The 25,930-nt window shown below is 42.6% G+C and overlaps 1 protein-coding gene across 4 annotated transcripts in view; it reads right to left on the bottom strand.

Annotated features, from left to right (window-relative positions):
• Positions 1–25,930, bottom strand: part of FNBP1 (formin binding protein 1) — a 162,995-nt gene that overhangs the window by 23,806 nt on the left and 113,259 nt on the right. For all 4 annotated transcript variants that reach the window (XM_023216952.2, XM_023216953.2, XM_023216950.1 and 1 more), the window contains exons 7-9: positions 17,296–17,424; positions 14,973–15,119; positions 13,044–13,241 (exon numbers count right to left, since the gene is read on the bottom strand). In XM_023216952.2, coding sequence (XP_023072720.1) covers positions 13,044–13,241; positions 14,973–15,119; positions 17,296–17,424 — 474 coding nt within the window. The remainder of the gene's footprint in view (positions 1–13,043; positions 13,242–14,972; positions 15,120–17,295; positions 17,425–25,930) is intronic.

The following is a 25,930-nucleotide window of genomic DNA, read 5'->3' as shown; positions in this document are numbered from 1 at the left end:
CCTGACCAACTTGGAAAAACCCCATCTCTACTAAAAATACAAAATTAGCCAGGCATGGTGGTGCCCATCTGTAATCCCCGCTACTCGGGAGGCTGAGGCAGGAGAATCGCTTGAACCCGGGAGGTTGTGGTGAGCTGAGATTGCGCCACTGTGTACTCCAGCCTGGGCAACAAGAGCGAAACTCCATCTCAAAAAAACAAAAAAGAAGTCAGGAAATCTGGGAAGCGGTCAAAGTTCACCTCGTTAGTATGTGCTGAGCCTTGCTATGTGCTGTGAGTCTAACAGAACTTTCTACAGTGATGGCCATGTTCTATGGCTGCGCTGTCCAACACAGAAGCCATGTGTGGCTGTGAAGCATTTGAAATGTGGCTGGTGAAATTGTGGAACTGAATTTTTAAACATTTATTTAATTTTAATTAATTAAAACTCAATAGCAGCTGGGTGTGGTGGCTCACACCTGTAATCCCAGCACTTTGGGAGGCCGAGGTGGGCGGATCACCTGAGGTCAGGAGTTCAAGACCAGCCTGGACAACATGGTGAAACCCTGTCTCTACAAAAATACAAAAATTAGCCGGGCATGATGGCAAGTGCCTGTAATCCCAGCTACTCGGGCAGTTTATGCCTCAGCCTCCCGAGTAGCTGGGATTACAGGCACTTGCCATCATGTGGTAAGTGGCTACCATATTGGACAACAGCTTTGGCCTCTGTGCAGGTGTATAAACAGGTGCAAAGAAATCTATCAGTAAAACACACTGTACAGTAAAACACACTGTACTGATGACTTATAAATAGATAAGAAAACAACAAAGACAGGCTATAACAGGTGGAGTTGGTATGGGAAGAGAGGATCATATACATCTAACTATATTTTAAGTGGCTGGAGTTCTGTAAGATAACCTTGTTCTATGTACTAATAAAATCAAACTTGGCCGGGCCCAGTGGCTCACTCATGTAATCCCAGCACTTTGGGGGGCTGAGGTGGGCGGATCACCTGAGGTCAGGAGCTCAAGACCAGCCTGGCCAAAATGGTGAAACCCCGTCTCTATTAAAAATACAAAAATTAGCTGGGTGTGGTGGCACGCCCCTATAATCTCAGCTACTCGGCGCTTGAACCCAGGAGGTGGAAGTTGCAGTGAGCCAAGATTGCGCCACTGCACTCCAGCCTGGGGGACAGAGCGAGACTCTGTCTCCTGAAAGAAAAAAAAAATCAAAACCCCACCCCAAAATAGCACAAGCTCTGTGTAATACTACCTCTTCAGGTTTTGGGTTTTTTGTTTTGTTTTGTTTTACAGTTTTTTTTTTTTTTGAGACAGGGTTTCATTCTATTACCCAAGGCTGGAGCAGCCTTGACCTCCTGGGCTCAATCAATCCTCCTGCCTCAGCCTCCGGTATAGCAGGGATCACAGGCACAGACCACCATGCCCGGCTAATTTTTGTATTTTTTTGTAGAGTCAGGTTTCACCATGATGCCCAGGCTGGTCTAGAACTCCTGGGCTCAAATGATCTGCCTGCCCCCACCTCCCAAAGTACAGATATTACAGGCGTGAGCCACCACACCTGGTACCACATCTTTTTTCTTTTGTCTTTTTTTTTTTTTTTTGAGACATGGTCTCACTCCGTCACCCAGGCTGGAGTGCAGTGGCGCAATGATAGCTCACTGCAACCTTGAACTCCTGGGCTCAGGCAATCCTCCTGCCTCAGCCTTCCAAAGCACTGGGATTCCAGGCATGAACCACCATGCCCAGCCAGCACTTCACTTCTTTGCTGCCTTCAAAGTAATGGTGTAAAGCAACAATTCAATACCAAGTTGGTAAAATACTTCGTGTTTCAAACAGAAAGACTGCCTAAAAATATTACCTTTTGCTGCTAGCACCCAGAAAAACCATGGGAAATAAGGAAACCCTGGCAGCTGAGAAGGCCTCCTAGTCAATAGATCCAGTTTTTCCCAAGTTCATACTGCGGATAAACTTGTAGTTCATTTAAGTATCTAGATCTCTTTCCTTCATGTAGAGGCCTTACTCAAAGACTCTTCTCAGGATTTTATTTCACAGCCTAAGAAATGTTTAATTTAATAAAATATTCTTTTTTTTAGGGTCGGATCCATTATCAAATACTGAGTCGTGTGGAAAAAATTATGTATATACATACATACGTCTCTCTCTGTATATAAATCATCATAAAATACTATCCTAGGTTATCAATAGTGTGCTTACAGTGCTGATCTTATTCTGAGTTGAATTGTCAACAGTTGATCACTGTCCATTATTTTAGGATATTCTTAGCTGTGGAATTTGAGAAGACTATGAAACTATTATACATATTTAAAGTATAGTTATAGGTTATGTTAGTTACTTTTAATAAATTTAATGATTAGTTTGACTGTTGACTAGGCATATACGATTAAGTAGAAACAACACAAAACACTGAGTGAATAATTCTAAAAAGGCTTAGGAGGCTCTTTTCACTGTCCATGAAATCATCTTGTGACCTCTTGAATCAGCTATGCACAAGGCACCAACATATCTACGTCACGCCGTAAAGATTCCACAGTTTTCCATTCCCACAGGTGGCCTCAAACCTGGGTAGCAGCTGCCAGCTGGGATCATTCCTGCACGGCTCCTTCAGGCTCTCGGATTTTTTCATCTACTTCTATGGTTCTCAAATAGGAACATTTTTCAACTATTAAATTTACTTTTATATCAAAATGATCCAACAGATACCCCCCAAGATTTAATATTTACGTTCATATATATATATATTTGGAGAAGGAGTCTTGCTCTGTCACCCAGGCTAGAGTCCAGTGTTGCAATCTCGGCTCACTGCACCCTTCACCTCCCAGGTTCAAGCAGTTCTCTGCCCTGGCCTCCCGAGTAGCTGGGACTACAGGCACACGCTGCCACGCCCGGCTGATTTTTTCTATGTAGAGACGGGGTTTCACTGTGCTGCCCAGGCTGATCTTGAACTCCTGAGCTCAGGCAATCCACCCGCCTTGGCCTCCCACAGTGCTAGGATTACAGGCGTAAGCTACTGCGCCCGGCCTTTACGTTCATATTTGTATAGACACTTTATTAACATTTGTCCTCTTCTTAAGGCCCCAGTAATAACATCAAATCGTGAGTTAAGTGTTAATTTTCTTAGCAACTTGAAAAGATTAAGATCACCTCTATTAGATTCTGGACCTTTGTATCCAAGAAGTCTAATAAGGAAACACCAACAAAAGCACACGTAAGAGAAACACAAACCAAGTTAACTTTGAAGACATGTTGTGCATGGCATAGCATTCATAAAAGACACGCCAGAAAACCTGATTAGACTCAGGACATGCATGGAACATTTGTGCTTACCAGCTTGAGAGAAAGCTTCATGTAAAAATTGGAGAGGTATGGGAAAAATAGAGAGAAAGAGAGAGAGAAAGAGAGAGAGAAAAAAAAACAAAACAACACATCAGAAGAGGAGGAACTTGGTCAGTTCTGCTATATTAAAATAACACACGTCTACCCGCTGATTTATAAAAATGACTTGTAGCAGATCTGTGCAAAAGTTCACAAGAAGGGCTGCTCCCTAATGAAGTTTTTCTTAGGCTCCACATTGCCAGAGCAAAGATCAGAGAGAAAAGGACGGTTTCTGTTACAGGCCTGTATTGGCCACCTCAGCCTAGATGTAAACTAAAGGAAGCTTGTAGTTGGTGACACATAATGACTATCAAATTAACAATAAAGGGCCGGTGCTCACGCCTGTAATCCCAGCACTTTGGGAGGTCGAGGGGGATGGATCACCTGAGGTCGGGAGTTCGAGACCAGCCTGACCAACGTGAAGAAACCCCATCTCTACTAAAAATACAAAATTAGCCGGGTGTGGTGGTGCACACCTGTAATCCAAGCTACTTGGGAGGCTGAGGCAGGAGAATCGCTTGAACCCAGGAGGCGGAGGTTATGGTGAGCCGCGATCGCATCATTGCACTCCAGCCTGGGCAACAAGAGTGAAACTCTATCTCAAAAAAAAAAAAAGAAAAAGAAAAAATATAATCACACAACCTTTTGTTCTCCAAATTTCCCATGGAAAGTTTCACACAGACTAAAACAAGTCTGAACACCAATGACTTCCATGACAGGAAAGTAATATTTTAATATTAAGGAACTCTAAAAAATATAAACATTGACATGAAGGCAAAGTCTGAAATGGGTAACTTGGTAACAAAGGGCTGACTAGTAGTTGCTCTAAGAAACTATCAGCAGGACTCGGAAAGACTCTTGCAGCCAGGCTAGAGGACAACGTTCTCTCCCCACCAAGAAGTGTGTGTCACCCCTCACTCCGTGGAGGGTGTCTGCTGAGGCTTTCTGTGAAACTCTGAGCCCTGTCCATACGGGTTAGGTATTTGGAGAATTATCCACTGTGACTGCTCTTTTATTTTTTTATCTTTTTTGAGACAGAGTCTCACACTGTCATCCAGGCTGGAGTGCAGTGGCGCGATCTTGGCTCACTGCCACCTCTGCCTTCCAGGTTCAAGCAATTTTCCTGCTTCAGCCTCCTGAATAGCTGGGATTACAGGTGACTGCCACCAAGCCCAGCTAATTTTTTGAATTTTTAGTAGAGACAGGGTTTCGCCTTGTTGGTCAGGCTGGTCTCGAACTCCTGAACTCGTGATCCGCCCACCTCCCAAAGTGCTGGGATTACAGGGGTGAGCCACTGTGCCCGGCCATGACTGCTCTTTTTAAAGTATTTATTTACTTATCAGTTTGCTGAATTTTGGTTTTGTTTTTGGAGACAGGGCAGGTTGTACAGTGGCACAGTCTCAGCTCACTGAAGCCTCAACCTCTAGGGCTCAAGTGCTCCTCGCACCTCAGTCTCCTGGTACATACAGGAGGTGGCACTACAGGTACGTGCCACCACGTCTGGCTACGTTTTGTATTTTTTGGTAGAGATGGCGGTTTCACCATGTTGTCCAGGTTGATCTCAAACTCTTGGGCTCAAATGATCCACCCACTCCAGCCTTCCAAAGTGCTGGGATTACAGGTGTGAGCCACCACACGTGGCCTAAAAAACTAATTCTTAATTTAAGATTGATTCAAAGTTGACGCTTCTTTGTAAATAAAAAATAACCTTTTAATAAATTGTCCCTATATAGAAACATGAGATTTTACAGGAAAGAAACAGAAAGATAAACTTTTGCAGGGGGAAAATGGTACATATAGTCACATTCCTGACTGTCTGACATAGGCAGTCTACAGAGATTCCAGCCCACCTGTGAACTTGAGCATAAATCTACTCATCACAACTAGAATTCATCGTACGCACAGACAAGACTTATGGTGCACAGCAGAAAACTCCAAATATCTTTCCTACAAGGCACACTACCATATACAGATATTTTCTCACACATTATTGTCTAAACATTGCTAATTCAAAGAACTAACATTTCAACTAGATACACTAATTGTTCTCTACTCGGCTACTTTCATTACGCAAAGTTACATATTCTTTCTTAAGCATTCCACAGAGTTCTCACCTCAAAATATTGTATAGAGGAAGATTATAACACTTCATAGTAAAAATGAGTCGTTAGGAGTGAACATAGATCTCCATTGAATAGGAAATACCAAATTCTCAGACAAATTCCATTTTATTTGTGACGGATGATCTATTAATACGAGAAGTGCCACCACAGTACATGGAATTTCTTTTTAATCATTCTATACTGGTTTTCAGTCTTAAGTTGTAAGCCAGCCAATTAGAATTTCTCTTAAAATTAGAAAGCGAGATCACTGGCTAAAATAATAATTTTGAAGATTTCATTAAGTGCATTGCTAGATACCTGAAGAATTAAAAAGCTGTCAGTTTCAGGCGACAGTTAAAGAGCCGTGGGAGCCACAAGCGTCAATAACACATGGGGAACGCAGCCCGGGCGGGCCCATGTGTTATTGGACAGTCACAGGACTAACCTCAAGTACAAAGAAAGGGGACAGTGAAAATCAATATATAGATATATAGAGAGAAGCAAAATCATTTTACTGTGCTAGGAAATTGCTCACGCTTCCTTGATTTGTTTGTTTGTTCTCCGAGCTTTAGGGTATAACTCCCTTATGGATCCATGTGTTACAAACATGGATATGGGTGACTGAGCTACACTGCCGTCTGTGAGAGCGCCACTCTCCCGTGACCACGCACTGCAGCTGTGTGTTTATGCGTGAAATTCTGCGGTAAAATCATACTCAGTGATATCTCAGACGGCAGTCACAGTCCCTTTAAAGATTTTTACCAGAACTAGAATGAAAAGAGAAAAACAAAAAAACAAGCTCAGCTCACCACTGTTATTAGAAAGTTTGCTTCCTTTATTCATGCAAGCTTTTTCAGATAAAGTTGCCTGTGGTTGAATTTACACGATTAGGCTTTTTTCTTTTTTTTTCCTGGTGTCCAGTTCTCTCAATTAAGAATTTCATTTTGTAGTGTGGAAGCATAACAGAGTGCCTCTGGGTCCCCAGTCTTAGTGCTGTGAATGGGGTTAGTGGCTGTGCCATGACTGTATGACCTGGCCATCACAGGTGAACTTACAACATAGTCCCTAGCCTCAAAGGCATACGTGGGTTTCCCTATCGTCCTCTTCACCAGTTCTTTGTGAAAACAGAAAGACTGAGTCTGAGTCTGCCAATAACCAGCAAGAGAACAAGATAAAATAAATAAAATTAAAGTAACCATAAGACTTTCACATATGACAAACAACTGGTAAGGATTTTCAAAATCTTTTGGTCAACTTTGATGGTGTTTTTCCATACAATGAACTCTAAAATATGAAAAACGTATGTCCATATTTTAGACATAGAAGTCTCTTGCACAGGCCAGAAAATGAAATCTTAATTTAAGCAATAAAATTCCCCTTTGTAGATTGCAAACTGAGAACATACTCTCTAGTTTCATTTTTCTTCAACTTACGTAAAAATGAAATAATGGTCAATGCTCTGGCGGCATCTTTAAAAATATTCAGTGAAACAAAATTCCCTTACAAATGTCAACAGCTTATAACAAATAACATTTTATCCTGTTTAATTATTTGGAAACAAAATCAGTTATGCTGAGATATGTTTGCATGGGATTTATATACTCTGATAATAGAAACAAATTATTGACATCTGAATCTGAAAGCTGCAAAACATGATCAATTAAAAGACATAATAAAATCACAGATTTGTTATTCTCTCAGGAACTTTTTCTAGTTAAATTATCATTGGCATAATAGTGTTAAGTTACAAAGCAGAATAAATGAGAAGGTAGGAAGGGCTGTACCATTTTGGTCATGGAACCTGTCAGTCCTGCCATGGATGTCCCATGCAAGTTCCTTGTTGAGACTGTTTAAAAATGAAATCTATTTCTCCAAACTTTAGATTTGTTTTTTGAGCTTGTGCTTCCTCTTTTTTTGCATTGCTATGTCCTAGAGGAAGGAACATTAATTCTGACCCTAAGAACAGATTGACCAAAAGTGAGGGAAGCAAAACTTTTTCTCTATTTCTTTTTTTTTTTTTTGAGACGGGGTCTCGCTCTGTTGCCCAGGCTGGAGTGCAGTGGCCGGATCTCAGCTCACTGCAAGCTCCGCCTCCCGGGTTTACGCCATTCTCCTGCCTCAGCCTCCCATGTAGCTGGGACTACAGGCGCCCACCATCTCGCCCGGCTAGTTTTTTGTATTTTTTAGTAGAGATGGGGTTTCACGTGTTAGCCAGGATGGTGTCAATCTCCTGACCTCGTGATCTGCCCGCGTTGGCCTCCCAAAGTGCTGGGATTACAGGCTTGAGCCACCGCGCCGGGCCCTTTTTCTCTATTTCTTTACGATTGCTTCTAGTGGGTATATGTATATGGTTTAACCCCAGGAAAATAAACTCATCACTTGGGAAATTTTTTTAGCAAAGATTTGCTGAGTACAGGTTTGAAGAGTAAGAAATACAATTCATATTGCTGATTATGGTAAAACAGAGATTTTCCTTTAAATCATCAAAGGAACCAGTTTCCCATGCCCATTTCACTGTTTTAAGTGTTAAATCTTTTTTTTAATTTTATTTTTATTATTTTTTTTATTTTTAGACGGAGTCTCACTCTGTTACCCAGGCTGGAGTGCAGTGGCCCGATCTTGGCTCACTGTAACCTCCGCCTCTTGGGTTCAAGTGATTCTCCTGCCTCAGCCTTCCAAGTAGCTGGGATTACAGGTGTGCATCACCATGCCCAGTTTTGTATTTTTAGTAGAGATGGGGTTTCACCATGTTGGTCAGGCTGGTCTCAAATTCCTGACCTCGTGATCCACCCACCTCGGCCTCCCAAGGTGCTGGGATTACAGGTGTGAGCCACGGCGCCCAGCCTATCTTCTTCTAACCATCCTTTTCTTACATTTATTGATTACTGAATTCTTTGGTCTTTTTCTAAATATTTAGAGAATACCATGAACCACAGATTCACAAACCATTTTCGGCCAACAGACTGCGTAATGTTAAGAGAAAACTGGAATAGACACATAAACAAATGGTAAACAATCATGAATATTCATGAGAGTCCAAAAAAATACAGAGATAATATATAAATATAACACATGAGTGCTTGGTAAAGCGGCAGAGATGGTTTAACTGACAGTTCATATGAAACTTTCAGTCTAGCAAAAACACCCTTGTCTTGGAAATTCTTGGATTAACAACGAGTGGAGTTCTAAACGCCAGCATTGTTGAGCCAAGAAGCTGCAGATTCCTCAAGTCCTAATTATACAGCTCAGCTCAATCCATCATCCACTTTTGAAGCTGTACTTTGCCTTCCACCAACGGCTTTTTTCACATCTTTAGGAAATTACATTTCTAGTTCTTAACCTGATATGACAGATAGCACTAAAGCAAGATAATTCTACCAACTATAAATCCGAGAATCTCATATTAAAGGAACTCTGCATATAAGGAAATACTGTTTCGTCCCCTATTTTTAAAAAGTATTGATAATAACTTTGTTATCAATTATGTATTTATATTATCTTATTTTATTTATTTATTTATTTTTGGAGAAAGGGTCTCACTCTGTTGACCGGGCTAGAGTGCAGTGGTATATGTTGGTTTACTGCAACCTTTGCCTCCTGGGTTCCAGCAATTCTCCCATCTCAGCTTCCCAAGTAGCTAGGACTACAGGCACATGCCACCACACCTGGCTATTATTTTTGTTTTTTTCTTGAGACGGAGTCTTGCTCTGTTGCCCAGGTTGGAGTGCAATGGCGCCATCTCGGCTCACTGCAACCTCCGCTTCCCAGGTTCAACCGAGTCTCCTGCCTCAGTCTCCCGAGTAGCTGGGATTACAGGCGCCCGCCTGTAATTAGCTGGACGTTAACATGTCCGGCTAATTTTTGTATTTTTAGTAGAGACGGGGCTTCACCATGTTGGTCAGGTTGGTCTTGAACTCCTGACCTCAGGTGATCCGCCTGCCTTGGCCTCCCAAAGTGCTGGGATTACAGGCATGAGCTACTAAACGAGGCCTCTTTTTTACACAGTGTAGTTTTTGTGGAAATATGATTATCAGGTTAACAATGACTACTGTTATTCTTTTACTGGTAACCAGCTGTTAATTCCAAGTCTAAGAAGGACATCTCTTCTCTAGTTGATTAGCTGTGGTTTAGAATCTTTTCCCATGCCAATGTGTCAGCTGATACTCAAGAAAGGCTGGTATCCACCTGTGGCTTTGGGGCACTACCAGGTACTATTTGGAAAGAAGTAACCCAACTGTCAGTTGACTGGAGAGTCCAGAATGGAAAAGTAAAACTTATGTTTGTACAATAAAGCATTCCACTACAACTATATTGCAACTCCCACAGGGCAGGATTTCAAAAAAAAAGGAGCAAACCTTACTGGATATGTTAACGCTGCTGGGATTACAGGAGTGGGCCACTGGGCCCGGTCTAAAGATCTGTTTACTCTTATATTCATTGTAAAAGATATTTGGGGCCGGGCGCGGTGGCTCAAGCCTGTAATCCCAGCACTTTGGGAGGCCGAGACGGGCGGATCACGAGGTCAGGAGATCGAGACCATCCTGGCTAATACGGTGAAACCCCGTCTCTAATAGAAAATACAAAAAACTAGCCAGGCGACGAGGCGGGCGCCTGTAGTCCCAGCTACTCGGGAGGCTGAGACAGGAGAATGGCGTGAACCCAGGAGGCGGAGCTTGCAGTGAGCTGAGATCTGGCCACTGCACTCCAGCCTGGGCGGCAGAGCAAGACTCTGTCTCAAAAAAAAAAAAAAAAAAAAAAAAGATATTCGGGGAAGGCTTAGACTAGACTGGCCATTGAGAATTATTTGGGAATCTACACATTGCTTTATGCCAATCTTTCTCTATAAACGAAACTGGTGTCTACATTGGATGGCTGCATCAATCCCATGATCTCTGGGATGTAAGCACATCAATCTTAATGAGGACAGCGAACTTCAATCTTAATGACATCCACTTACGAGTCAACATAGTAGTTTCTCCCTGAATGTGGATGTCACAGAATCTCAGACTCTAATCAGACTCCCTGGATCCAAATCCGACTCTGTATCTTCCCATCTTCAACTTTTTATACCTCAATTTCCTTAGCAGTAAAATAAGGAAATATGAGTACTACCTGGGCTTCATAGGGAGGCTGGAAAAGAGTAAATTAGCACACAGAACAGAGCTTTGCATGCAATAAGCGCTCAGTAAGTGTCAGCTGCTTTTATTGTTTCATCCTTTAAAGAGAAATCCTGCATCAGGCCTCTTCCAATCGACAGATATTTTATCAACATCTTATAATCTCACTAAAATAGCAAATGAAACCACTGTGACTTATGGCTCTCCACCTTTCAACCCTGAGGCATAGCTCAGGCAAGTATCTTCATTACGGTCACACTGCTTCAGTAATTATTAAGGCAATATTTTCTGACTGACACAGTCACTTCCAATCCAAGGTTGCTAGTTTTATGTTTTTATTATTTATTTACTTTTTTTTTTTTTAGAGATGGGGTCTGACTATGTTGTCCCGGCTGGTCTTGAACTCCTGAGCTCAAGTGATCTTCCTGCCTCGGCCTCCCAAAGTGCCAGGATTATAGGCATGAGACACTGTGCTTGTCCTATTTATTTTATATATATATTTTTAAGAGATGGGGGTCTCACCATGTTGTCCAAGCTGGTTTTGAACTCCTGAGGTCAAGCAATCCTCCTGCTTTAGCCTCCCAAAGTGCTAGGATTACAGGTGTGAGCCATCACGCCCAGCCTCAGGTCGCTAGTTTCAGAAATGAAATCTAAGTTTCTGTTTTTGGTAAAATTAAAGTAAAAAAATTCATGACTTGGATGCTTTAAAGAGGAAGAGGGGTAAAGTCCTTCCAAAATGTACCAGAAACAAACAGAAAAAAGGCCGAGCGCAGTGGCTCACACCTGTAATCCCAGCACTTTGGAAGGCCGAGGCGGGCGGATCACAAGGTCAAGAGATCGTGACCATCCTGGCCAACATGGTGAAATGCTGTCTCTACTAAAAATACAAAAATTAGCTGGGCATGGTGGCGTATGCCTGTAATCCCAGCTAATCGGGAGGCTGAGGCAGGAGAATCGCTTAAACCTGGGAGGTGGAGGTTGCAGTGAGCCGAGACCATGCCACTGCACTCCAGTCTGGTGACAGAGCGAGATTCTGTCTCAAAAATAAATAAATAAATAATAATTAAAAAAAAAGAGAAAGAAACAGAAAGAACTCTGGGCTGCCTGGTTTTCTCCTTTCTTCCAACCATCCTGCTTCCTTCTTTCTCTCCTCATCTTTCTGGCTTTTCTTTCTAGCTATAATGGTTTTTTTTTTTTTTTAAACTTTTTATATGTTATGGGAAAACACAATGGATTCATTCACAAACAAAATTAGTTATGCAGAACCAAACATGCCACAAAAGCACGCCAGAGAGACAGGATTCCGGAGCAGAACTTACCCCACGCTTTAGGCTCCTGAAGCAGTGGATTTTGGGTTTGGAGGTCATGAACTCGTTGAAGCGGTGGGAGAGGGGTTCCTTTTGCTGCTTGGGAGACTGGGGGCCGTTGGGAACAGCAGAGGGTGAGGCAGAGGCAGGAGGGGGAGGGGGAGGCTGATGGGGGGATGTTAAAAGGGACATAAGCTACATGTAAGAGATGGAGCCGTGACAGAGTAAAAATCAGAAACAAGAAGACACAAAACAAAAATAAGCATCAAATAATATTTGAAATCCAACGCAAGTAAAACACAAACAATTAAATTTTAGGCCATGGTCCAAAAGAAAACATGTAGGAGGTGGTTAAATGAAGAATATGATGAGAGTTGGGAGGTTTAGTAAGTAATGCGACAGAAGAGCAAGAAATACCTGACAAGAAGCTCGTGCAGACTTTCCCATGCAAACTATAGCTCTAGTTAGTTATTCTAAACCAGCTTAAGCCAGATGGTAAATATTTCTACATCACCTAAACTAACATAGCTTGATGGGAGAAAATGAAAGACCTTCAAGGCTAAGGTTGTGGAAACAGCAGTCTGTTCAAATTAATAAATAGTAAGTCATTCTGAAGTTAAAGCAGTAATGTTGCCTTGATCATATTCTACGTCCCCAGGTTAATGCTGTCATGCACCTACGTATCACACTATGAAGAAAATGAAAATGTTCATGGATACACATGTTAACATGAATTCAAAACCAAGTTATTGACATGGTAACAATTTCCAGTAGATGTGTGGATAAAGTGTTACAGGAATTTCGCACTACATCCTCTCTCCCAGCCAAGGTAACCAGCAGTCTAGGAGAGGAAGGAGGGAAAGGCATGAGGCGAAATGGTGGAGAGGTCAGTACTCTGTTAGTGTGGGTGTCACGGTACAAGGATAATGCATCTGAAATAAGACACAGGGCCATGGCAAAGATAGCACCACCAAAAAGAAATACTGTCTCAACATAAAGTAGCACACTAGCTTTTTCTTTTGCATTCTGAAACTACAGGTTTAAGGTCTTAGCTTTTCTAAGACTAAAAGATCAAGTCAAAATCTCCACACCTTAGAAAACCTGTTTCACGCCAACCATCAGTACCTTATTTTTTTTGATGAACGGCCATAACTTTCCTTTGGATTTGCCACCAAATTTGAGGTCCGGTTTGCCTTCTCCTCTGGAATTTGAAAGGCTGTTATCTGACACAGTGCGCTTCATTGGCTGAGTGTAATCCTCAAATTCAATGTCTCCAGGAGGCTCAAACCCTGATTTATAAGCTTCTATTACCAGCTGTGAATCCTGAAATTATACCCACAAGCATATAAATACATTCAGAAGCATGCGAACACTTTTAAAACAATGAATTATGATGACCTCATACAGATGATAACTAACAAAATTGTATTGATTGATAACTTTTTTCCTAGTAGCTTTTTTTTGTTTGTTTTTTTTGAGACAGAGTCTCACTCTGTCACCCAGGCTGGAGTGCAGTGGCATCATCTCGCCTTACCGCAGCCTCCGTCTCCCAGGTTTAAGCGATTCTCCTGCCTCAGCCTCCCGAGTAGCTGGGATTACAGGTGTGCACCACCACGCTCAGCTAATTTTTGTATTTTTAGTAGAGATGGGGTTTCGCCATGTTGGCCAGGTTGGTCTCAAATTCTTGACCTCAGGTGATCCGCCTGCCTCGGCTTCCCAAAGTGCTGGGATTACAGGCGTGAGTCACCACAGCTGGCCAGCTTTTTTCATTCTTCTCAGAAGCCATCATTTGAGCTTTTCATTTGAGCTTTTAGAATTTAGAACTATTGTTTTCTGATTTGTTTGTTTGTTTGTTTTTGAGACACAGTCTCACTCTGTCACTCAGGCTGGAGTGAAGTAACGTGATCTTGGCTCACTGCAACCCCTGCCTCCGGAATTCCAACAATTCTCGTGCCTCAGCCTCCCAAGCAGCTGGGACTACAGGGATGTACCACCATGCCCAGCTAATTTTTGTATTTTTAGTAGAGATGGGGTTTTGCCATGTTGGCCAGGATGGTCTTAAACTCCTGGCATCAAATGATCCACCCACCTCAGCCTCCCAAAGTGCTGGGAGTCACAATGTGAGCCACTGTGCCCGGCCAGCAGCATAACTTTTATGTTAAATATTTGTGTCTTCAAATTAACAGTAAAAGCCTCTGCTGGTGTTCTAGTTGATATTTTTATTGAGAGAAATAGGTCTCTAGGAATTCAGATGGATAACACTGCCCTAAAGCAGTATTCTCAACCAGAGCAGATTTTGCCCTCCCAGGAGACATGTGGCAATGTGTGGAGACATTTTGATTGTCACAACTCGGGGAGTGCTACTGGCCTCTGCTGGGTAGAGGCCAGAGATGCTGCCAAACATCCTGAAATGCCTCCAGCAAGAAAAATGATCTGGCATAAGATAATGTCAAAAGTGCCTGAAGAAACCCTGTTTTGGCTGGGTGCAGTGGTTCACACCTGTAATCCCAACACTTTGGGAGGCTGAGGCGGGCGGATCACCTGAGGTCAGGAGTTCGATACCAGCCTGGCCAGTATGGTGAAACCCTGTCTCTACTAAAAATACAAAAAACTGGCCAGGCGTGGTGGCACACACCTGTAGTCCCAGCTACTCAGGAGGCTGAGGCAGAAGAATTGCTTGAACCCAGGAGGTGGAGGTTGCAGTAAGCTGAGATCACGCCACTGCACTCCAGCCTGGGCAACAGAGCAAGACTCCATCTCAAAAAGAAAAAAAAAAAGACAAAGAGAAAGAAACCCTGTCTTAGAGAAAACAAAGCCTTTACCTTTTCCCAGGAAATACTTCAATTCAATTCTGTCTTGTCTTGGACAATTTACCACTTAAATGTGTTTTCCAAAAAAGGAATTATACAGCTAAATCCAAGATACAGAGCCCGTGTAACCACTGAAAGCAACTACCCACCATGAGATGATGACGTGAGGTCATATGGAAAGGGGGCGGGGAGAAATAATGGATCTGCAAATAATTATCAATCAAGCCCAAATGGCAATACTTACATTTTTCTGATCAATTGATTCGGCTGCTTTTACTATTCCATCCAGGCACTTCCCAATGATTGGGATCACCTGCCGATCAACCTCTGCATAGGTCTTCATGGACTCTCCAATTCTCACAATCCTCCTTTCCTCCATCTCTTGGATTTTCTGCAACATTAGATTTTGTATAAAATAAGTTTGGTCCATTATTATTGAATGAAGCTGTTTTTCGGCAGCATTGTTACCTCTAACAAGTTCTCTAAGGAAAAAATGGGTTAGAGTTAGAGCAGCCATAAGTATACGGAGCCTCCATATTACCCAGCTGTACACTTACTTTATAAATTGTTAGACATGTTAGGCTGCCCAAATATATGCTTTGCACAATTCCATTCTAATTTTAGTAAGAATGCCAAACTCAATAGTTTTTTTGTTTGTTTGTTTTTCTTTTTGTTTTTTTGAGACGGAGTTTTGCTCGTCGCCCAGGCTGGAGTGCAATGGCACGATCTTGGCTTACTGCAACCTCTGCCTCCTGTGTTCATGCCATTCTCCTGCCTCAGCCTCCCGAGGAGCTGGGATTACAGGCCCCCACCACCACACCTGGCTAATTGTTTGTATTTTTAGTAGAGACGGGGTTTTGACATGTTGGCCAGGCTGGTCTCCAACTCCTTACCTCAGATGATCAACCCACCTAGGCCTCCAAAGCGCTGGGATTACAGGCTTGAGCCACCGCACCTGGCCAATAGTTTTATTATTAACACTATTTGTAATCTACCTCGAACATTTTCTCCATCTTTAATCTACCACTTTACCTTTTACCAAAAGCACAGTATTTAGTTAACTGTCTCAACCCAATACAGATTGGTGTACCTTCCAACTACAATTTAGAAGGAATGGTTTGCTGTGTGTGTAGACACCAAGAAGCAAATATTTATTATTTTTTTCTACAATTGGACTCAAAGTTGCAAAAGATCTGTAAAATGGGAGAACATATGTCTTTTTCTCATACCATTTCTGACAACCTAACATGAGCGAAAGAAAACAATCCAAAAGAAAGAACTGTTGTTTGTTCAAATCCTACAACTCTGTGAATGCTGCTTTGACTTCTATAGTTAAGTTGGCATTTTTATGACCATAATCATCCCTTTAGCAAAGAGAGTATTAATGAGAGAATCATAGTTTAAGACTGACAAATAGGCGTGGTGGCTCATGCCTGTAACCCCAGCACTTTGGGAGGCCAAGGCGGGCAGATCACCTGAGGTCAGGAGTTCGCAACCAGCCTGGCCAACATAGTGAAACCCTGTATCTACTAAAAATACAAAAAAAGTAGCTGGGTATGGTGGCGGGTGCCTGTAATCCCAGCTACTCTGGAGGCTGAGGCAGGAGAATTGCTGGAACCCGGGAGGCGAATGTTGCAGTGAGCTGAGACTGTGCCACTGCATTCCAGCCTGGGCGACAGAGCGAGACCCCGTCTCAAAAGAAGAAAAAAGACAAAAGACTGACAAATAATTGGCTGCAGGTGCAAACTATGGAAGTTTGCAAAGTTTACTGATTAATCTTGAGATCATTATATTTCATTCATATTGCTAGTCATTGAGCTTGATCTAGATGCCTTAAAAAATGATTTATCATGCCTATAATCCTAGCACTTTGGGAGGCCAAGGCTGGAGAATTGCTTGAGTCCAGGAATTTGAGGCCATCCTGGGCAACACAGCAAGACCCTATCTCTACAAAAATTTAAAAATTAGCAGGGCACGGTGGTGCATGCCTATAGTTCCATCTACTTAGGAGGCTGAAGTTGAAGGATCCCTTGATCCCTTGAGCCCAGGAGTTCAAAGCTGCAGTGGGTCGTGATTGTGCACTGCACTCCAGCCTGGGCAACAGAGTGAGACTGTCTCAAAAAAAAAAAAAAAGGGCTGGGCGCAGTGGCTCAGGTCTGTAATCCCAGCACTTTGAGAGGCCAAAGTAGGCAGATCACCTGAGGTCAGGACTTTGAGACCAGCCTGGCCAACATGGCGAAACCCCGTCTCCACTAAAAACACAAAAATTAGCTGGGTGCGGTGGTGCTTGCCTGTAGTCCCAGCTACTCAGGAGGCTGAGGCAGGAGAGTCACTTGAATCTAGGAGGCAGAGGTTGCAGTGAGCCAAGACTGCTCCATTGCATTCCAGCCTGGGTGACAAAGCAAGCCTCTGTCTCAAAAAAAAAAAAAAAAAAAAAAAATTAGTGGAAATTTGGAATTACATATAAAGACTCAGAATACAAACCCAGCAATCATGATTCAGAAGTATCATGTTTCTAAGGAAAGCAAAGCATAAAACATGAAACCTGAGAGATGCTCAAGATTTACCTGGAAGATGTTGGGGATGTGAGTATGGTAATATTCATGCTGCTCATGGTTGAATTTCTGGAGAATGGATGAGTAATCTGCTTTGCTGTCCTCTGCCATTTGGTGACGTATTTGAGCTTGCTGTCGGGCCTTAGGGCAAAAACAAGAATACTCCCACGTTTATACATCATAAATAAAAGCCTGGGTGTAATCAATAAACGCCTAGAACTGCACACTGGGATGCCTAAGGGCCAGACTTACCTCGAATGTATTCAGCAGGCGCTATTTTTTTTTTCTTTTTTTTTGAGACGGAGTCTCGCTCTGTCGCGGCCCAGGCTGGAGCGCAGTGGCCGGATCTCAGCTCACTGCAAGCTCCACCTCCCGGGTTTACGCCATTCTCCTGCCTCAGCCTCCCGAGTAGCTGGGACTACAGGCGCCCGCCACCTCGCCCGGCTAGTTTTTTGTATTTTTTTTTTTTTAGTAGAGACGGGGTTTCACCGTGTTAGCCAGGATGGTCTCGTCTTGATCTCTTGACCTCGTGATCCGCCCATCTCGGCCTCCCAAAGTGCTGGGATTACAGGCTTGAGCCATCGCGCCCAGCCTAGCAGGTGCTATTTTTTAATGTTCTGAATTGAATTTACTTCAGGTAAGCAATGTGCATCCTAGTTTGTATAAAAATCCACCATTCCCTATTGTCTTAACATGGTGTGTGCCTTCTAGTTTGACACACCATTCTATACTGTCTGCACCTGGGCAATTCACATTACCTGGAGGACCCTTGTGGGAACCTCTGCTCATATACACATGTATATATATTTTTTGGGGGAGGCAATGAGAAATTCACAATTTTTTTTTCTTTTTTTGAGACAGGGTCTCCCTCTGTCTCAGTGCAGAGTGCAGTGGCACAATCCTGGCTCACTGCAGTCTCAGTCTTCTGGGTTCAAGTGATCCTCTTACCTCAGCCTCTCAAGTAGCTGGGACTACAGGCGTGCACCACCATGCTAGGTTAATTTTTTATTTTTTTGTAGAGATGAGGTCTTACCACATTGTCCAGGCTGGTCTTGAACTCCTCGACTCAAGCAATCCACCTGCCTCAGCCTCCCAAAGTGCTGGGATTATAGGCATGAACCATGGCACCAGCTGGTAAATCTACAAATTTTTAAACCCAATTCTCAACGGGGTCCATGAACTAAAAAGGCATATGAACCACTGACCTAAGGAGACCTTTTTTTTTTTTTTTTGAGACGGAGTCTCACTCTGTCACCTAGGCTGGAGTGCAGTGGCGCGATCTCAGCTCACTGCAAGCTCCGCCTCCTGGGTTCACACCATTCTCCTGCCTCAGCCTCCCGAGTAGCTGGGACTACAGGCGCCTGCCACCTCGCCCGGCTAATTTTTTTGTATTTTTAGTAGAGACGGGGTTTCACCGTGTTCGCCAGGATGGTCTCGATCTCCTGACTTCGTGATCCGCCCGCCTTGGCCTCCCAAAGTGCTGGGACTACAGTCGTGAGCCATGGCGCCCGGCCAGGAGACCTTTCTAAAGCTCTCTACCATGTTTATATTTAGTATATATGCTAAAGAGGCAATAAATATGGCACCTTCTTTATGCTTTTTATGTTTTTTGAGGGGTGCTATTTTAGGTTTTACTGCATTGCTTTTCTCCTAAAAAATCAATAATTTGCAATTTTATTTTTCTCTAATTCATATTCTGATTAATCACATACCTAAAAAAGGGGCAACAATTGTTGATTAGTTGCAGAATCGATTTGAAAGTTCAAACAGGAATGTCTATAAACTCTAAAGTCATCCAGAAGTACAAGAGGTTATGTTGTTAATACCACCTTAGATTCATATAACACTGTGGTACTATTTTGATAAATACAATCTCGTGGATCTCTAACAAAATTTGAGGTCCAGATGAAGATAGGGTTTTTGGTCTTTAAGTGACCTGGCAAACTCACTGCATTGAGCCAAAAACACAACAGGAAATGGGCTGTTTTGCAGCATAACCAGGGCAACTGTTTGCTTGTTTTTGTTTTGTTTTACTGAACCAATGTTATAGAAAATTAAGACCTGGCTGGGTGTGGTAGATCACACCTGTAATCCCAGCTCTACAGGAGGCTCGGGTAGGCAGATTGCTTGAGCCCAGGAAATCGAGACCAGCTTGGGCAACATGGTGAGTCCCCTCTCTCCACAAAAAAATACAAAAATCAGCTGGGCATGGTGGTATGTGCCTGTAGTCCCAGCTACTCAGGAGGCTGAGGCAGGAGGATTGCTTGAGCCTGGGAGGCTGAGGCTGCAGTGAGCTATGATCACTACCACTGCACTCCAGCCTGGGCAACAGAGCGAGACCCTGTGTCAAAAAATAATAATAAAAAATAAATTAGTCAGGTGTGGTGATGTGTGCCTGTGGTCTCAGCTACTTAGAAGGCTGAGGTGGGAGGATTGCTTGACCTCAGGAGGTTGAGTTTGCAGTGAGCTATGACTGCGCAACTGCACTCCAGCCTGGGTAACAGAGCAAGACTCTGTTTCAAAAACAAAACACCAAACAAACAAAAACAAGAAAATTAAGACTTAATCGTGAAAGAAAGAAAATCAGAAAGACAAGGAAAAGACAGACAGACAGAAAGGAAGAAAAGCGAGAAAGAAAGGGAAGAAAGAATGAAAGAGGCCGGGCGTGGTGGCTCCCGCCTGTAATCCCAGCACTTTGGGAGGCTGAGGCGGGCGGATGATGAGGTCAAGAGATTGAGACCATCCTGGCCAACATGATGAAACCCCGTCTCTACTAAAAATACAACAATTAGCTGGGTGTGGTGGCATGCACCTGTAGTCCCAGCTACTCAGGAGGCTGAGGCAGGAGAATCGCTTGAACCTGAGAGGTTGCAGTGAGCTGAGATCACACCACTGCACTCTAGCCTGGGCGACAAGTGAGACTCCCTCTTAAAAAAAAGAGAATGAAACAGAGAGAAAGAAAAAGAGAGAAAGAAAGGAAGAAAGGAAGAAAAGAAACACATAGAAACATTCAAATGTCAACCCAAAGAGGAACGCTGAAGCAGTTGTTCCACTTTCTGTTTGCTGGGAACATTTAGTATCGGCTTTTTTTCACGTCAATCTTCTTTATTGGTTTCCTGCCTATGTGACTTGAAAGCTTAACCTGAATTTCACTTCACACATTTTACTCATACTCATCTGGTGAAAGCCTAAGGTAATTCACAATTGCTTCCTTTATTTTCTTCCCTATTCACACGTGAACACTTCCCAAATGAAGGTAACAATATCAGTATTTCCAAATGCATTTCCTTATTATTGAGGTTTTTTGAGTTTCTTACGGCCTTTGGAGCTCTCGGTGCCATTTTATCCTCTTTTCATCTACCCTCAGTTGATTTCAGCTGCCACATTCTTCCTCTTTGTTGGTGGCCTGTTAACTCCCTTCCTGACCATATGCCTTGGCGTCTGCTTCTTCCTGTGTCCACTAGTAAATATATTAGTCTAGCCCCAAAATGTTAAGTACCCAGCTACCCTCAAAAATCCACCCACTTCCAATACACAGTAGCCCTCCTCTGTTTAAATAATAGCTTTCCCACCTACATGCATTCCATCTGTTCCCCGAGCCCGTCCAGCACAAATACCCTATTAACTTCAGCCGCTGACAGTTTCATCATGTATCTTTTCGTTATGAATGTTTAAAAAAAATTCCCATTAGACCTCAAATTTCTAAAAGAGTCTCTATTTTATTCACAAGTCTTCCTCGGAAAGTCTCACAAAAATCCAGTGGGGATTTCTTCATCTCTTCTGTAAAGAACAGCAAGAGGTCAAGAGGTAATTTCCTCACTTATTTTGGAGATCCTATCTAAGTGAGTTTTTAAAATAACTTAAGTTCTCAAATAGGCATCACATCAGAATGTCATCATTATATATATGTGTGCATGTATTTACGTGCACACACATACATACACACACACACACACAATCCCACAAGAGCAGATAAAAGCTTCCTGACAATAAATCCACTCACACCAATATTTTAGAGTATTTCACCCAAGTAGAATATTTTACCCATGAAAGCTGGTGCCAGAGGTACCCCACCCGGCACCATTTGGTTGGAGGTGGCTGTGATCCTCTTCCTGTAGCTCACAGAATCCCTAATCATATTTTCGCTTTAGCTGCATAATTCCTTCTGTAAGCATATTACCTCCTAATAGATTCATGATGCCCTTTGCCCTGTTTCTATGCAGTAATCCTGAAAACATAACAAGGGCCCTAGACATGAACTGTGGAAGACGCCGAATAAGGACCGACATGTCTACAGTCCAGCCTAGAAAGTAAGCTGTGTAGAAGAAAATAAATCAAAGAAGTATATTTTAGAGGGTCTGACTTTTATGTTAAAGGAGGACTGTCTCTCCGGGAGTTTTTCTTCCATGCAAAAGCTTGGACATATGATTACAAAGGACTATCTATTTCTACAGTCTTGCTCACTCTCACTGGCTACAAGGATAGGGAAACCTTCAAAAACAGCAAAATACTGTGATACATCAGATTCTCCAAAGCCGCAGCAAAAACACAGGGCTGTCTTTTTCTCAGTCCCTGCATCCAGCTGTTTTGAATTAATATCCACTTCTGAAACTGGCCTAGGAATGCACCATTGTTCTAACCAGATTTCACTATGGAAAATCTATTTCTGTTTAGTAAATTGTTTATTTGACAATGGAATTTAAGAGCCTTTCTCTAAAACTGGTGTTGAATCAATTACTCATTATAAGAAAAATACCTTTAAAATATCTTGTAAAGTATTTTCGAGCACTTATTTGGGATAACTGTTAACGGTATTTTGGAGACTATCTCCTAATATCTAAGACTAAGTGGAGCAAATAAACATCATGACTTCTCATCCATTTTTAAAAGTCAATCTAAAAATAGCAACTATTACCTCAAAGGGATAGTATTTCCATTCTAAACCAGACCATAAGCTATTCTTTCAATTAAATTAAATTTCCCATTCTGAGAATAAAGACATTGCATCTTACAGCAACATTACTACAGGGCAGAAAGATGTACAGAGAGTTGGCTTGTTTTACTTCCAATGAGTCAGTGCCACAGAATTTCAAGATAATATTCTAAAAAGTCCAGAATAACCCCCGCTGCCTAGGCTGGGTCACAGACGTCTTAGAATCAGATCTATACCACTTTTGTTGTCCAACAGGAAGACAGAATTTAAACTTGAGAATTTTTTGACAAACCCTTGGGAATCTCCCTCAAATAAATCCAAATAGGCCTAAGGATGTATGGCTTATATATGATTTCACTTCTTGGTAATTCTTTTTTCCAGACAGAGTCTCACTCTGTCACCCAGGCTGGAGTGCAGTGGCGCAATCTCGGCTGACTGCAACCTCCGCCTCCCGGGTTCAAGCGATTCTCCTGGGTCAGCCTCCCGAGTAGCTGGGATTACAGGCACCCGCCACCATGCCCGGCTAATTTTTGTATTTTTAGTAGAGATGGGTTTCACCATGTTGTCCAGGCTGCTCTCGAACTCCTGCCCTCAAGTGATCCGCCTGCCTCAGCCTCCCAAAGTGCTGGGATTACAGATGTGACCCACCACATCTGGCCCACTTCTTGGTAATTCTTAACATAGTCCATTCTCAACATCATTATGGAACTACACCATACTGCCTAAAAGGTCAGAGTCACAGTTTCCAAATAAAGAAAACAATATTTTAGAAACTGAACTGTAGCCCAATATTTTGAAATCCTAATGGGTTTAAAGACAAAAATACCATCATCCATTCAGTTAGCTAAATTTAGATTATTAGCATGGCCTAAATGTGTGGCTATTTCCTGTTCAGCTCAATTTTTTATTTTTAAGACAGGGTCCCCCTCTGTTACCCAGACTGGAGTGCAGTGGCACCGTCACAGCTCACTGCAGCCTCCAACTCCTGGGCTCAGGTGACCCTCCCACCTAAGCCTCCCCAAGTGCTGGGATTACAGGCATGAGGCACTATGCCAGGCCTGTTTAATTCAATACTATTTCCTTAATATTTCAAAATATTAAGGAGAGGAACACTTTTGGCAGTGTCTCAACTGTCATAAGCAGAGAATACAAGTGTACTAAGAAACTTGCTCATTTCACACGAGGCACGTGGTATAACCAAGGTATAACCTTGCATCTTACCAAGTTATACTCTCGCATCACCTTTTTTCTTTTCTTTTCTTTTCTTTCTAGTGAGACAGAGTCTCACTCTGTCGCCCAGGCTGGAGTGCAGTGGCGTGATCTCGGTTCACTGCAACCTCTGCCTCCCACGTTCAAGTGATTCTCCTGCCTCAGCCTCCCGAGTAGCTGGGACTACAGGCGCCTACCACCATGCCCAGCTAGTTTTTTGTATTCTTAGTAGAGATGGGGTTTCATCTTGTTAGCCAGGATGGTCTCGATCTCCTGACCTTGTGATCTGCCCGCCTCGGTCTCCCAAAGTGCTGGGATTACAGGCGTGAGCCACCGCACCTGGCCCTCTTGCATCATTTTTCAAGGCTGCCTATGGCTTTTGACCTTTCAACCAGATGAGCAAATATAGACTGGTTCTATTTATACATTGATCGAATGAATAATGAGACTAAGTTTTTAACATGGCCCCAGATCTCTCGGTTTTATACATTGCTGTTCCTTAAATGATAAACTTATAGGTTGGTGCAAAAGTGATTGTAGTTTTTGTCATCTGAATGGAAGGGTAAAAACCACAATTACTTTTGCAGCCACCTAATACTTAAAGCAGCAGTGTCCAGAGCTTTTGGAAAGCCACTTTTCCTTTGTTTAAAGGATATAACAAATTATAAATGCCCATCTTTTGTCACCAAAAGTTTGGGGAGAGCCGTGTGGAATATTTTACAGTATCACTGGTAGCCCAAACAATGGTTTTTGGAGCAGCTGCATGTGTAGTATTTAATGTCATCATTATCACAAAAAGAAACCAATTATATGTTAGGCTGGATGGAAAAGGGGGCTCAATCTAGATTTTATTCCCTTTCCTCTAAGAATGTCCTATTTTGCCCACAGACAGGATGTCTGTAATCATTATTCAGTGAGCAGCAACCCGCAGCAGCTCCTCCTGACTGGCAGATGGGCCTGGTGGCCACCCAGAGGCTATGGACACAGCAAGAATCCAGCACAGCACTGATCCCGATTCCCTCCTCAAACTACCTGAGCCACGGACCTCATTTTGTGGACAAAATTAAACTTGCCACTTTCACAACCTGGGTTATCTGGCCACCTTTTGTTCTTTTTTCTCCTGCTTAAAAAAAAAAAAAAAAAAAAAAAAAAAAAGTTTGCTGTAGATAATTCAAACTTATAGAATTGTATGGTTTCAGAAATAAAAGTTTCTGCACATTCCAGCTCCTGATAACTACTAGAGGATTGTGACTTTCAGACATGGCCAGGTAAATGAGAATAAGCACTGATATTTTCACAGCACACAAATGAGGCAGAGGCCACTGGATATTATTTTCTATTTCTAGGTATTTCTGAGAACAGAAAAAATAGCAACCTGTTGGAAATCCCTGAAAATCCTTTCATATTTCTCGAGGATTTGTCAATGGTTAAAAATAAAACTAATGGCCAGGTGCGGTGGCTCATGCCTGTAATCCCAACACTTTGGAAAGCTGAAGCAGGGTGGATCACCTGAAGTCAAGAGTTCGAGACCAGCCTGGCCAACATGGTGAAACCCATCTCTACTAAAAATACAAAAATTAGCCAGGCATGGTGGCACGTGCCTGTAATCCCAGCTACTTGGGAGGCTGAGGCAGGAGAATCGCTTGAACCCGGGAGGCAGAGGCTGCAGTGAGCCAAGATCATGCCACTGCACTCCAGCCTAGGGGACAGAGTAAGACTCTGTCTTAAGCGGGGGAAAAAAAAGGAATAAAACGAATTTTACTCTAGTCTTTGACCCCAAAATTCTGCTTCTGAAAATTTATCCTAATGATACAATAACAAAAGATACCCACCAGTGCTGTTTATAATAGCCACTAATTCAAAATAATTTGAAACAAACAAATCATTGGGTAAATATTATGTCACACTCTTGATGAGCTATGTATATCCTGTTTTAACAATGTAAGGTAATAATATTTAATAAGATGAAGTAAATGTATATATAACTTTTAAGAATTTTTAAAGTTGGCTGGGCTCTGTGGTTCATGCCTGTAATCCCAGCACTTTGGGAGGCTGAGGCGGGCGGATCATGAGGCTAGGAGTTCAAGACCAGCCTGGCCAACAAGGTGAAACCCCGTCTCTACTAAAAATACAAAAATTAGCTGGGTGTGGTGGCACATGCCTGTAATCCCAGCTACCTGGGAGGCTGAGGCATGACAATCGCTTGAACCCAGGAGGTGGAGGTTGCAGTGAGCTGAGATATCATGCCACTGCACTCCAGCCTGGTGACAGAGTGAGACTCCATCTCAAAAAAAAAAATTTTTTTAAGTTTATCAGAGTTTGCCTTTGACAAATTTATAAGGGCAGCTAAAACACAAAACAGAGAAAAACTTCAAAATAAGTTAACCAAAGAAATATGCTTTATATAACCTAGAAGTGAACCAAATTAAAAAAAAAAAAAATGGCTGGCCGCGGTGGCTCATGCCTGTAATCCCAGCATTTTGTGAGGCTGAGGTGGGCATGTCA

The sequence above is a fragment of the Piliocolobus tephrosceles genome, chromosome 14, assembly GCF_002776525.5.
Source record: "Piliocolobus tephrosceles isolate RC106 chromosome 14, ASM277652v3, whole genome shotgun sequence".
Taxonomy (NCBI): Eukaryota; Metazoa; Chordata; class Mammalia; order Primates; family Cercopithecidae; genus Piliocolobus; species Piliocolobus tephrosceles.
This window is presented reverse-complemented; position numbering and strand designations above follow the sequence as displayed.